The 13,065-nt window shown below is 32.8% G+C and overlaps 1 protein-coding gene across 7 annotated transcripts in view; it reads left to right on the top strand.

Annotated features, from left to right (window-relative positions):
* LOC123691009 (potassium voltage-gated channel subfamily H member 8-like) overlaps positions 1 to 10,821 on the top strand; it is a 41,502-nt gene extending 30,681 nt beyond the window's left edge. For 2 of the 7 annotated variants that reach the window (XM_045635179.1, XM_045635180.1), the window contains 13 exons: positions 1,860 to 1,997; positions 3,982 to 4,238; positions 4,339 to 4,573; positions 4,650 to 4,813; positions 5,432 to 5,648; positions 5,850 to 6,029; positions 7,495 to 7,694; positions 8,233 to 8,482; positions 8,703 to 8,818; positions 8,905 to 9,191; positions 9,268 to 9,460; positions 9,800 to 9,946; positions 10,025 to 10,821. In XM_045635179.1, coding sequence (XP_045491135.1) covers positions 1,860 to 1,997; positions 3,982 to 4,238; positions 4,339 to 4,573; positions 4,650 to 4,813; positions 5,432 to 5,648; positions 5,850 to 6,029; positions 7,495 to 7,694; positions 8,233 to 8,482; positions 8,703 to 8,818; positions 8,905 to 9,191; positions 9,268 to 9,460; positions 9,800 to 9,946; positions 10,025 to 10,501 — 2,861 coding nt within the window. In that variant the 3' untranslated portion in view covers positions 10,502 to 10,821. The remainder of the gene's footprint in view (positions 1 to 1,859; positions 1,998 to 3,981; positions 4,239 to 4,338; positions 4,574 to 4,649; positions 4,814 to 5,431; positions 5,649 to 5,849; positions 6,030 to 7,494; positions 7,695 to 8,232; positions 8,483 to 8,702; positions 8,819 to 8,904; positions 9,192 to 9,267; positions 9,461 to 9,799; positions 9,947 to 10,024) is intronic. The other 5 variants (XM_045635181.1, XM_045635182.1, XM_045635183.1 and 2 more) reach the window with 5 other exon arrangements.
* The last annotated feature ends 2,244 nt before the right edge of the window (positions 10,822 to 13,065 follow it).

Below are 13,065 nucleotides of genomic sequence, written 5' to 3' on the forward strand. Positions count from 1 at the left end.
ATTTAAACTTCAAGCCTCAGGAGGTATTTAAAATCGAAAAGCCAGGTATGCTTAAAGATCCCTACGTACAAAAAATTACAGGCATTAAAAATAAATACTAACTTTCTAGTTTTTTTTAATATACAATTTTTTCAGTGAGTTTTATTATTACACTTCAAATATTCAACAGGATATGCCATATGGTACAAATAAGTACATTTTGATGACTACAGCAGCTGCGGTTTGATATATCGTAACGCAAATTCCTAACTTTTATTTGATTTTTTTTTCATAAATTAAGCAAATTTTCGCATTTTAAAATTCACTTGAAAAGTAGAGGATATTATTTCAAGTTGTCATCGCCACCCTGGAAGTTGAAATACAGCTAATTACTCTTAGTCGAGTTTCTTGCCACTCACAGTAAATTAGTCGTTTCGTTTAAATTTACAAGAATAACAAACCTTTTATGTCACAGTTTGAAAAAGAGCTTTATTGGGACGGAAAAATGTAAAAAGGGTCTTAAATTTATGACGGAAAGAAAATGATTAGGATTTTCGTGACCAAAATACATAAATTATTAATATGCTTAATAGATGGAAAACGTGTATCAAGTGTACACACACACAAACACAAATATACTTAGTATTTTCTAGGGTTTGATTTTACGCGAGTATTATACATTTAGAAATTAAAGACTTTTTAACGGATTTTAAACGCGATTTATTCATTACCTCCCCGCGCCGTGACCACGCTCGCTGTAAAGTGTTCGAAATGTCGGGAAAATAATATAATGAATAAATAAATAAATCGCGTTTAAAATCCGTTAAAAAGTCTTTAATTTCTAAATTTACAAATATACATACTTATGTCAGATAAGAAGGAAATATTTAGCAGTAAATGAAAACACTTTAATTGTGTACATAAAAGCTTTTCAACGCGTTCCAAGCCGCTATCGTAAACAAAATCCTATTTTTACGATTCCTTTCGTCAAAATTAAACTTTTACAAGCACACAGTTGTGCGTTGTCACAATTCTTTATACAAACAAGTCTTTGGAGTTTTAAATAATTTAATTATAGTAGATATAATTCAGCTGCTGAATATAAAGACCTTAAAATTAATATCTTTTTGGAGGGTACATACATAATATCATCTTGCTTTCATCTCCACACAAAATAAACTCGGTAAAATACTTAGAATAAATAAGCTGTTACAAACATTTTAATTTATGCGAACATTCACTCAAATCTAAGAACTTCGGGAAGAATGTGGACGTAATTATCGACACGGGTTGGTATTTCAGTAGAACGTTGTAAACATCGTCTGTTATTAAAATAATGAAAAAATGTTACTGTAGGTTTCATGTTGTTCATTTCTGATTTGAATTAAATTAATGTACGTTTCATTCATAATTAGCAATAATCCATACTAATATGTATTATAAATGCGAAAGTAACTCTATCTGTCTGTTTGTTACTCAATCACACCTTAACTACTGAACCAATTTTCATGAAATTTAGTATGGAGATATTTTTTTTGATACCCGAGAAAGGACATAGGCTACTTTTTATCCCGGAAAAATGACGCAATCCCGGAAATCCCAAGGGAACGGGAACTATGCGGGTTTTTTTTGACTGCGCAGGCGAAGCCGCGGGCGGAAACCTAGTAATTAATAAGAGAAGTAGGCATTGTAAACATTTCTAAAATGAATAGTTTTATAGTTTAGTAAATTATTTAATTTTATAGTACCTACATTATTCACTAAAGATTATTAGAGATTTTCCACAACATAAAATTATTAATTAACGGTTGGCCTACTATTACAGCTTTTTTTCAATACTTAATATTCCATTAGTTCATTACATAAGTCTTATTTTACAGGAACACCTTTCTGGTGCCTGCTCGATATCGTTCCAATTAAAAATGAGAAACGGGAGGTCGTGTTGTTTCTCGCCTCATTCAAGGATATCACAAATACAAAGATGGCCGCCATGAATACTAATGAGGACTTCGATAGCGGTAAGTAGACTAAAACAATATTTTGAATAATACCTTAATTGCATATACACCTACCTACCCTTTAAAGGACTGTGTAAATATTTAATGTACCTATACGTACTCGTGTATTCTCTTCAAGCCTCTACTTCCAATTAAAATATACCAACTAGTAATAAAGGATATCTATAGTACTTAAGCATGACTACAAAATATATAGACCAATTGATAATTATTAACAATTAAAATATTGCAATCCACCACGTAGATCTACCGAGCAATTACAAATTAGGCTCTAGCAATCATATAGTGGGACACTACCTTTAGATTAGTACTAATATGATTATTGATATAACATAATTCTTTAAAATGAACATTTTACAATCCTGTTACGTGTTCCGAGCACGTTGTTGTGACATTAGACCCCTCGTTGGATCGTCATCGCACGGTAAAAACTCATTTAAATGTTCGTAGGTGTTTCATTCAATTTATGTTTTAGGTAGCCAATTAGCTAGCTAATATTTGAAGTAGGTATGGTTTGGTAATTAGTGATTACCTTTATTTTTATTTATTCTAAGTACCTACGTTTTTCATAACAGTAGTATAGATTAGTGTAGAACCCTGGAAAAACTTCTCTTCAATTATAGAGCCGGTAATAAGTAAATATATTTAAACATTATGTGATCAGAAAGGAAAGTTTATGATTACTCCCATTATTTATTTGTAGAATATATCGTTTACAATGTTTCTATGTAAAAATAAAATTATTAACGCTTCATATGTGATACCTACGGAAACCACCCTGTAATTACCGAAAATTAATAGACCATTGTTAGTGAATCTGTCGCTCACATATTATATTTCTTCAAGAAAATTCAGGTAATTAATATCCGTAGATAATATGAGCGTAATAAACACTTATATAGCGTGCTATAATACGCCTGTTATTTTAGTATTGCAATAAAAGTGTCAGGTTCGTTAACAGTGATAAATTTTTGGGGTAAAAATAGGTACATAAATTGCTTTTGTTACCATCAAATATGTCTAGCTGAATTTTCAAAGTAATAAAACCTTTTGATTTTTAGTAACAAGTCGTTGAATTTTCTCGTTATTATATTAATACAATAAATTATAATACATTCTACTGAAATTATTTACACTCTTTTTACTTTTCTCATATTTGAAAGCATTGAAAAGTGATATTAATCGAATGTGTTTAACAAGTAGGTTGCATCAAATTGCTCATCAAAATGCATGTTAGTGCTGAGAAAGGTCTTTTAAAAAGTATAAAATATATTTTAACTTAAAGTTGCATCGTGGTAATAATTTTTATTTTAATAAATTACTTAAGTGATGCTGTTCTTTAAATCTTCATTTCTGAATAATTAAAAAAAGGAACAGCCCTTCACAATATTTTAGATAAACATACCTACTTCGTGAATAACTCACTAAGTTGGTATGTTGCGCATGTATGCGCATGTATTTTCGTCTTAATCTTAAAATTAAACTTATTAATAGGTAAGTCTGACGCATGTTTGTAACTTTTTGCTATCTCATCCATTCCTATTTCTTTGGAGTAAAATAAACACGTATGGGATTTTCTTTATGATCTGAGAAAGTAAATGATTCTTATTTTCAAACGTTAGCGTTACCTCAAAACAGAAATACCCTCAAATAATCCGAACTCATTTATTCACATTTCTTCTCGTAAATATTCATTATGCTTATCCTTTGCATGACTGTCGAGTGATTCCATCATCAAAAACTTTTCATAGCTTACGGCACAAAGAAAATCCTGTACTTGTAACGTTTTTACGTCTGTAGCACTTAATGTAACAGCTTTTAGGAGCCTTCCACACGAGCGCTTAGATTATTTCGATAAAATTTTACGTCCTTTATAATGATTCATCGCGTTGAATTTTAATGTTATTTGAACCATTTTTTTAAGTCGTGTGGAAGGGTTACAAACAAACAGTTAGTTTAGTAACAGGGTGGTTTATGCGTACAGGAGCCGCGGTGCGGCCTTCGGCTGGCGTGGTAACTCTAGCGTTGTCCCCATTTGTACCCGCAGCGGCACTCTTGGGCGCCCGGTTCCGAGCTGAATCTAGTTGCCTCCTTCCAGACCCGAATGGCAATCTTGACCCCGAAGCGCCTTCACCCGCTAACATGGGCAGGCGGCGCTCCAGGGCTGTTCTTTACCAGCTTTCAGGACACTACAAACCGGATAAAATGAAGTCTAAACTAAAACTCAACAATGTCAGTAAGGTACCCCGATCGCTTCTAACAAATGAATTGCATTTAGTTAAGATTTACATTTGCATAAGTAGGTAATGAATGTATAAATAACAATTTATGAACATTTTAGAACCTGCTACATTCGTCGGATCCCCCGCTTCCCGAGTACAAAACGTCAGCGATAAAAAAGTCCAAATTTATTATCTCGCATTATGGCGTTTTTAAAACCTTCTGGGATTGGTTAATCCTAATAGCGACATTTTATGTAGCGGTTGTTGTGCCATATAACGCCAGTTTCGTCGACGAAGGCCACCCCAGAATAAGTGTAACGAGCGATGTCATAGTGGAAGCACTTTTTATTATAGGTAAAATATAAATTTTATACAAAATCCAATTAAAATGATTTCAATATCAGCTTATTAAGATGTCTCTTATATTCAGATATCGTCCTTAACTTCCGAACGACGTTTGTAAGCAAGAAAGGGGAAGTGGTATCTGACTCCAAAGCGATAGCTCTTAATTATATACGTTCATGGTTCGTGGTGGATCTCCTGGCCGCGCTCCCTTTTGACCTACTTTACGCTTCAGACGTATACAGCGGGACGGTAAGACACGTTAGCAATGCCGACTAATTAATTAATTTAACAGCGAAGTTTTAATTATTGTTGTATCAACGAACTTCAAACGGTTTCAGCGCTGTCGCAACTGTTTAGATTCTGAACATGTGCGCTTCGTTTGAAATTATCGATTGTTCGATCCACTTCATAAGAGATCATAGATAGTTATCGTGAATACTAAATGTTTCAAAAGCTATTGTTAGAGTCAGGAGAGTTAAATCCATAAAGCTCTTGTAAAATCAACTTGTTGCTACACGTGATTTTAATACGTAATATATCGATACAGTGTTTCACGTAGCGCTTATGTTTGAAGTACCTACCTACAATGGATAAAAATAGAAACTTTATCACAATAGGTTACAAAGTGTGAATGAAACGAAAATGTTAACGTATATTGTTATACTGTCACGTATAGGCACTTATGAAAAAATACGTGTAATATTTATAAATTAACATCCGTTAAATTAAATTTTTAAGATACTAGTGCGCTAATGAATTAAATTACATCTTTAAGGTAATCACTAACGTTTTAAATTACATCTTTAAATTAATCTTTAAGGTAATCTATAATATATTATGGTAATCTAATCTTTCGGTTTTATATAGGAGTCAACGCATGGTAATGTTCACTTAGTGAAGCTTACCCGTTTGCTACGACTCGCGAGACTACTGCAGAAGATGGACCGTTACTCGCAATACTCAGCCCTCATCCTTACGCTACTCATGTTGTCGTTCACGTTAGTCGCTCACTGGCTCGCATGCATTTGGTTTATCATTGCCGAAAAAGAGATCGAACATCACAAAAATGAAAGTTGGGATTTAGGTAATATAATAATTTCCATTTTATATGATACAAATTGTTATTTTACATGCATAAGCAAATAACGATTAACGATCGAGATGTTTCTCTTTACTGATTAAACAAAAGATCATTTTTTACGATAATGTGTAGGATAAATAATCCTTTGAATTCAGCAACAAAAACGAAGTTCATTAACGCTACGTGTTCTTTTTGTCTCTTAAGGTTGGATCAATAACTTGGCGGAAAGATTGAAAATACCAATAGTGAACATATCACACAGCGAAAGCTATGTGACGGCGCTGTATTTCACCTGCTCGTCGTTAACGAGCGTCGGCTTCGGAAATGTGTCAGCGAACACTTTGCCAGAGAAAATTTTCAGCATACTGGTTATGTTGGTCGGAGGTTAGATTCTACTTACATATCGTATGCGTGTGAATGACAAGATACGATTATTTAGATGTAAAGTTAATACTTTGTTGAATAATATTAGACCTGCGATAGCTATTAGCTATATTGATTGTTTGTTACAGAGGTCGACATAAGTACTATAAATTTAGTTCTTATCTACTTATACTTACCTAAAGGTCATTTTTAGAATTTCACTGATTTCAGTGATTTAAAACTTTAACTTAAACAGCTTATATACCTTCGTAAATACGTAGTTATATTAAAAGTATAGTTAGTATTAGGTTATTTTAATAAACTGAGATAATAGGCTAAGAGGTTTCCTTAGCTTTTACATTTGTATAGTAGTAGGCATTGTGCTCTACATCCGAGGGCATATAAAATTAGTTCTATGTAATTACTACATTATACATGAATTGCCTCATATGAGGTCAACATTATTTCATTATTACTTTGTTTACTTTAGTCTTGCTTGGCTAAATATAGAGAAGGATTTAGTCTTTTGTTTAGATTTTGCTGCCTGCGAAAGGGAAATTATTCACCCTCTGAAAATAACGAGATTTCTCATATTTTATAAAGAGGATTTTCTTTTACTTACAGAAAAAATAAATAGTTAACGTGTTTCTAGCAAATAATAGAAACAAAGGAGGAAGATATTTATACATTATACCTTTTCTGCCATATGACTAGAGTCATGGACCATGGTATATCATGACTGACAACACTAGTCACCAATATTCCAAAACTACTTACTGTGCACGTTTTCCTTCTTGTTTTTATTAATTTATTTTAGTACATTTTATTAAGGTCTAAGATAATATCACTTTGATAGAGTATCACTTTCTCTTATCTCAAATTTACATTAATGTAAGTATATTTATTATAAAAGGAGAGTAAAATGTTTCAACGTTCAAAATACTCGTTGTTCAAAAGACCTCAAGGTTAATATTTTTCTAAAAGTAGACATATTTTCTCCTAAACTACGAAACTTGTAAATAATAGCATAATGTAACTTAATATTAAATATAACTTCTTACTTTTAAAAGTATTGTTCGCTCAGCATCTGTGATACTAAGCGCGTCAGATTACATAACGAAACCCTTCAGATATTAATTTAATCTCACAATGCAATAACGACGTTGCTTGGATCAATAGTAGAGAAAATGAAACCGAAATCATAAATGAGAGTTCTCTTATTTTTGTTCTCTTGTATTGCTGTTGGCAGCTTCGCTGTTATTCAATATCTCAATCTTTTAGTATTAGATAAATTGAATTAGAATATTTTAAATATATTTTATAATATGTGAACATTCACACTAGATTTAATTTTATACAAACTTTTGTTACTGTTATAATATATTTTACTACTAATATATACATTACTTCATAATATTCGCGTAAATACCACCAGATAAAAAAAAATAGAATGCTCACACACATAATATTTATATCGTTTTATCAGCTCTAATGCACGCCGTGGTGTTCGGTAACGTAACCGCAATCATACAACGGATGTATTCACGCCGATCGATGTATCAAAGTAAATGGCGAGATCTGAAGGACTTCCTAACAATCAACCAAGTCCCTAAGGAGCTGAAACAACGCATGCAAGACTATTTTCAGACGATGTGGTCTCTCAACCATGGTATTGATATCCACGAGGTAAGCTCACTGATTACTTTTATATAAGTATACAGATATCTGATAAATATTTTAATAGGAGATTTGCGCAGAAATATTTCATGTACACGATATATCGTAGAGTGTATATTGTAATAGAGTTCCTCCCACACTCCCTCCTACAAAGTTAATAATTTGTTTCGCCAAAATTAATAGCATTTGTAAACGAGATCTGAAATACATACTGTTCTAATAAGAAATATTATACATAATCGCTTTCCTATTCGTGAGCCTAAAATGAAAAGCATTTTCTATTGTCTCTTTTGAAAAAAAATTCCCGCTTTGAACGGAATTAAATGAGGTGGAAATACAAAACGGTCTATTTTATCTGCACCGTCTAAGCTTTTTTGTTTTTTTAAGAAAAAGGATAATAACATCATTCGCCATTAAGTTATAATTTAATAAGATAAAGATAAAATTTAACAAAGAACAAGATGATAGAACTTTTTTCTTAATTTCTATGGATGTTATTTACGATTCAAGCGTTTGAAGAAAATAATGTAGGTGTATTATTTTTTAGACACTAAAAGAATTCCCCGAAGAATTGAGAGGCGACGTTTCGCTACATTTACATAGGGAAATCCTGTCGCTACCGATATTCGAGTCCGCCTCTCAGGGTTGCCTCAAGCTTCTGTCTCTGCATATTCGAAACAACTTCTGTGCACCCGGCGAATATCTCGTGCACAAAGGCGATGCATTGACATACATTTACTACATTTGTAACGGCTCAATGGAAGTGATGCAAAACGATATGGTTGTTGCTATATTGGGTGAGTCAGTACAACAATGCGTCGAGATTTCCTGTATTTAAGACTTATTTCTGCTATTTGACATTTATACAAGTGGCAATTTAGAATAAAAGCTGTTTTAAGGGTTTATTATGTGAATTGATGTTTTGTAATGTATTATATTTGAACAAGAATACACAAGTATTAAGCAGTTGAAGTATCCGTACGTTAAGTATTAATTAGTGCAATCTTTATTGGTCAGGAAAGGGTGATTTAGTGGGTTGTGATATGAATACCCACTTACAAGCTTACAACGGTACGGGTACATCGCAGTCTAATAACCCCGACGTCGTCGTCAAATCTAGTAGCGATGTGAAGGTACACATAATTTCCCTTAACATGAAATTTGCATTTAAACTTTGAATAATTAAGGCCTTGATAATGGAGCAAGTTTAATATTACAGGCGCTCACTTACTGCGATCTCAAGTGCATTAACATGATTGGTCTCGCTGAGGTACTACGCTTATATCCAGAATACCAGCAGGAATTTATACACGATATACAACATGACCTCACGTACAATTTGAGAGAGGGATATGAGGCAGAACAGGAATCTGATGGAAATGGACACCCCTCGTTAACTCTACCATCGATATCGGAAGATGATGAAAACGCAGCAGAAGATCAGGCTTTATCTCCGAAAAAACCGCTAGTTCCGAGTACCAGTAGTCCCCGTCACGCAAGATTTAGGTTAATAACCTTACATTTTTTTTATCTTTGTATCGCTAATCCGTGATCAAAACAATAGTACACATTTTCTTTACAGGTCGGACGGGCAAGCCCGTTTAACTCATAGAGAATTACGGGAGAGAATTGAAAGACAACGTTCCGTAGCAACGCCCAAAATTAATAGAGCCGACTCTTTGGAAGGTTTAAATTTAGAAATACGTTCGTCTGTAGAGAGACTCGACACACAGGTATCCAGTTTACATCATGACGTCGCTGCGCTCAGCATGGAGGTTGGTAAACAATCAAATAACGTGTGCGATACTCGTAAACCCAGTACGTTTATTCAGCATTTCATTTAGTGAAAACAGGTGTGTCCGTTGGTTACGAAACAAACGTTATTAATCTTTTTTTCAATCTAACGTGTTGTTGCAGTTAAATGCATATGTAAGTAATGTTTTATTAAAACAGTAATTTTATAAGAGCGTCATTAGAATTTGTAGAGCTGTTTATTTATCTTCTAATATTTTTGCCTTGTTTTGCCTTTAGAATAGGTAGTATTATTATTTTATTCGTTTTGAACACTCACGCAAGTTTATATTTCTCCAACTGTAAATTTGCTTTGTAAACAGGTACGGAATGCAATCCACGCTCTACAGGAGATGACAGGTCCCGTATGGCATGCCGCACATTCTAACCCTAACTTGCAGTGGAATACTCCACCCAATCAACTAGCTCGCAGCTGCAGTCATCCGCCTGATGTGTTTTGTTGGGATCAGGTATTTATACTATATTCTTAACACAATATAAACAAATGATATTATTTGACAAATATGTTAAAATATATTGCATTACAGCAGGAGAGGCCAATAACTCCGGAGCGACCAAAAATAAATCGATGCACGCAAACGGATCCTTTTTTGAACTGTGTCACACAATACATAATGGAACATCCAGCGACCGTGATGCTATTACTCGGCTTAGATCCCATGGCAAACCTAACACCGGTTATGGCTCCAGCTGTAGAGTATTACGACCCTCGAAGTCGCCGGCCCAGTGGATTAGAACAGATCGTGGAATCTGAAAACGGAAGTCAATCTCCCTCCAGTACGGCCAGTGATAAAGCCGAACCGAATATAAGTCCCACCGGCAGCGCCAAGTGTGTTAATACACAGCCAGAGGCAAAAAGACTATTTGACAAAGACTGTAAAGGTGCAAATATGAAAAGAAATAGGTATTCTGCTAGTGATATAAGTGAAGTGTCCGAAAGATTGTTACCGACGAGAGCCTCCAACCAGAGCACGTACAGTCTCAAAAATAATTTTAACAGTTAAGATTATTTATTCCAATATGCTCATTAGTAGATAATTTCAAGTTAACTCTCAATGTTAGTACATCAAGTTTAATTGAAAGCTTCTATTTTTATAATATAGTGAAATATTCCTGTCGGCGAAATAAAATTTCCTTTCACTTGTTTCAATAATAAATGTACATATCAGAAATCATATAAATAATTTGATTATTAGGTTAAAGTTGTTTATTTATCTAGTCACTGTTTAGATTATAGTCATTTAAATGTGTGATACGTAGCAGATGTTCTCGGCAGTGTGTTATTCTTAAAATATTGCCATTAAATCTCTTTGTTCTTTTTTTAGTCGTGTTTTTCTGAACAAAGAATGTTATTAGGTATTGATGTAAGTTAAACGATTTCATTAGTGACTACAGTTTTTCAATAGTCCTATATTCAATTAAATGTTGTATCCTAAGACCTTACATTTTATACTTATTTCACCACAATGGGACCTTTAGTACCTACTTTCGTATAATCTTAAATCTATTTAAATTTCGTAATTTGTTTTTTGTTTGATAATAATTATTGTAACTTGTCTGACAATACTTACCTATTACGTACCTATATACTAATAAACAAGATGTGCCAAAAATGTGAGAAAATGCAGTCTTCCTAGAGCTCAATTCGATGAAATATTTTCTAGTGAAACAACCAAGCAAAGGAGTTATAAAGTCAACATACATTCTTCCCATGTCTTCTATCTGATTGTAATGTGTAAAAAATATTTGATATGATAATGTTAAGTTGTTAACGATGATAATTCATCAAAATATATATCAAATATTACTTAAAATCTAAGGATGAACATTTCTGACTAATCTCGTGAAGTAGTATGAAACTGTGTCAAATTTTTGGTGTAAGTATTTTAATATTTATATTATAAGATTACATGCAATAATACTTATTTAGAAATCAACACATATGTATTGCCATATTCATATGAATATGGCATTGAAAAACACAGTTTTTGTCAATAACTTTATATCGAGGCATTGGTTGTGATATCTTTCATTTATTTATATACCACAGTAATGAAATATGTAATACATAAATTAATTTCGCACAAAATCAAAAGAAGTCGATTTATAATTCTGTAGAGGGTAGTAATTACTCGGTGGCCATTGTGTTTAAGGAACCTTGGGTCAAAGTTTCAATGTTCCACTCTGCCGTGACATTTCAATACTGATACCTACGTACTGAAGGTACAGGTTTAATAATTAATACCTATTGCAAAATCCCTACAGGTCCTTAAAATGTGTTAATAATAAATCTTTGATAATAATTCTTTAAGAATGAAACGCTTACTAGTATAAAATATGAATTATATAATAATGTGTATGATATACTCTATATAGAGCCAATGAATGTGATATGTTGAGAAAATATTTAAGATACAGTGCCTAAATTTTTATTTATTTACTCGGTTTATTATTCTTGAGATTTTATTCTTGTGTTAAATGAAGATAAGCATCAAATGATTGCATATCTACTAACATATTTTTTGTACATAGAATGAACTTAATGATTTTTCTCTCGTAGTACAAAGTATTAGTATTGTAAACTTGAATAAAGACAACTTGATGTTTCGCACCGTTCTTTTTATTTTACCTCTTTCCTTTTGTTTATGTCGTCATTAGAGAATCGTCAAAGTAAGATTGATTCTCTATTTTATCGAGAAAAAAGAAATTCATAAAAAAATAACAATCAGAATTTTATGTCGACCGCCATTCATGATTCAGCAGCCAATCATTGATATAATAAAAGCTTTTCACTTAGAAGGTATTTAAGAACTTGAATGCTGATAACAATCGATTGGCATACGATTTTGTGATCAAAGGTGATTTTTATAAAAAAACAATGCCTTTTCGGTTCAAAAATTTGATAAAATTAATAATTAAGGTCTGAGATCTAAAATCAATTATTTTCCATCTTTCTCTACCCCTTTACCTTTAAAAATCGACAACCCATTTGCAGAGACCACTTAAGTTACCTATCTATTGTTTACACAATGGTTTTGCTTTTGGTACGTTGGATTTTGGAAGTTATTACAACATGCAACATGCAACATGAGTGAAGAGTCAAACGTTGATTGCGTGTTGATAGCCCCAATTCTCTTTGGTAAACTCGGTGTTTAATAGCTCCACCAAATTCAAACACTCGTATCTGACCTTTGAACATTTTGAGATCATAAAGTTTAACTCTACAAAATTGTGTAGGTGTTTTGAATACACTAAACTTATACATAATAATAAGGAAAGTACAATTAAGCATTTAATACTAAAGGGTTTATGTGAAAGGATTCACGTCACAGTTAAAATACAAATTAAAACTGATTACTCGACACGAGGTGAGTACTCGTTCTATTGAATGAAAGGATTAACTTGACTGTCTTCACTTTAATTTTATTAACCCATAAGCTCGCAATGTACATTAGCATGTTAGACTGTCGCTAATAATTTATCAGAACGAAACCCCGCGTAGGTTAAGTACCTAACGTTACGTTGAGTAGGTACATAGTACATACAAATATGTAACCGTCACATAGAA

This window comes from Colias croceus, chromosome 4 (assembly GCF_905220415.1).
Source record: "Colias croceus chromosome 4, ilColCroc2.1".
In the NCBI taxonomy this organism is placed as follows: Eukaryota; Metazoa; Arthropoda; class Insecta; order Lepidoptera; family Pieridae; genus Colias; species Colias croceus.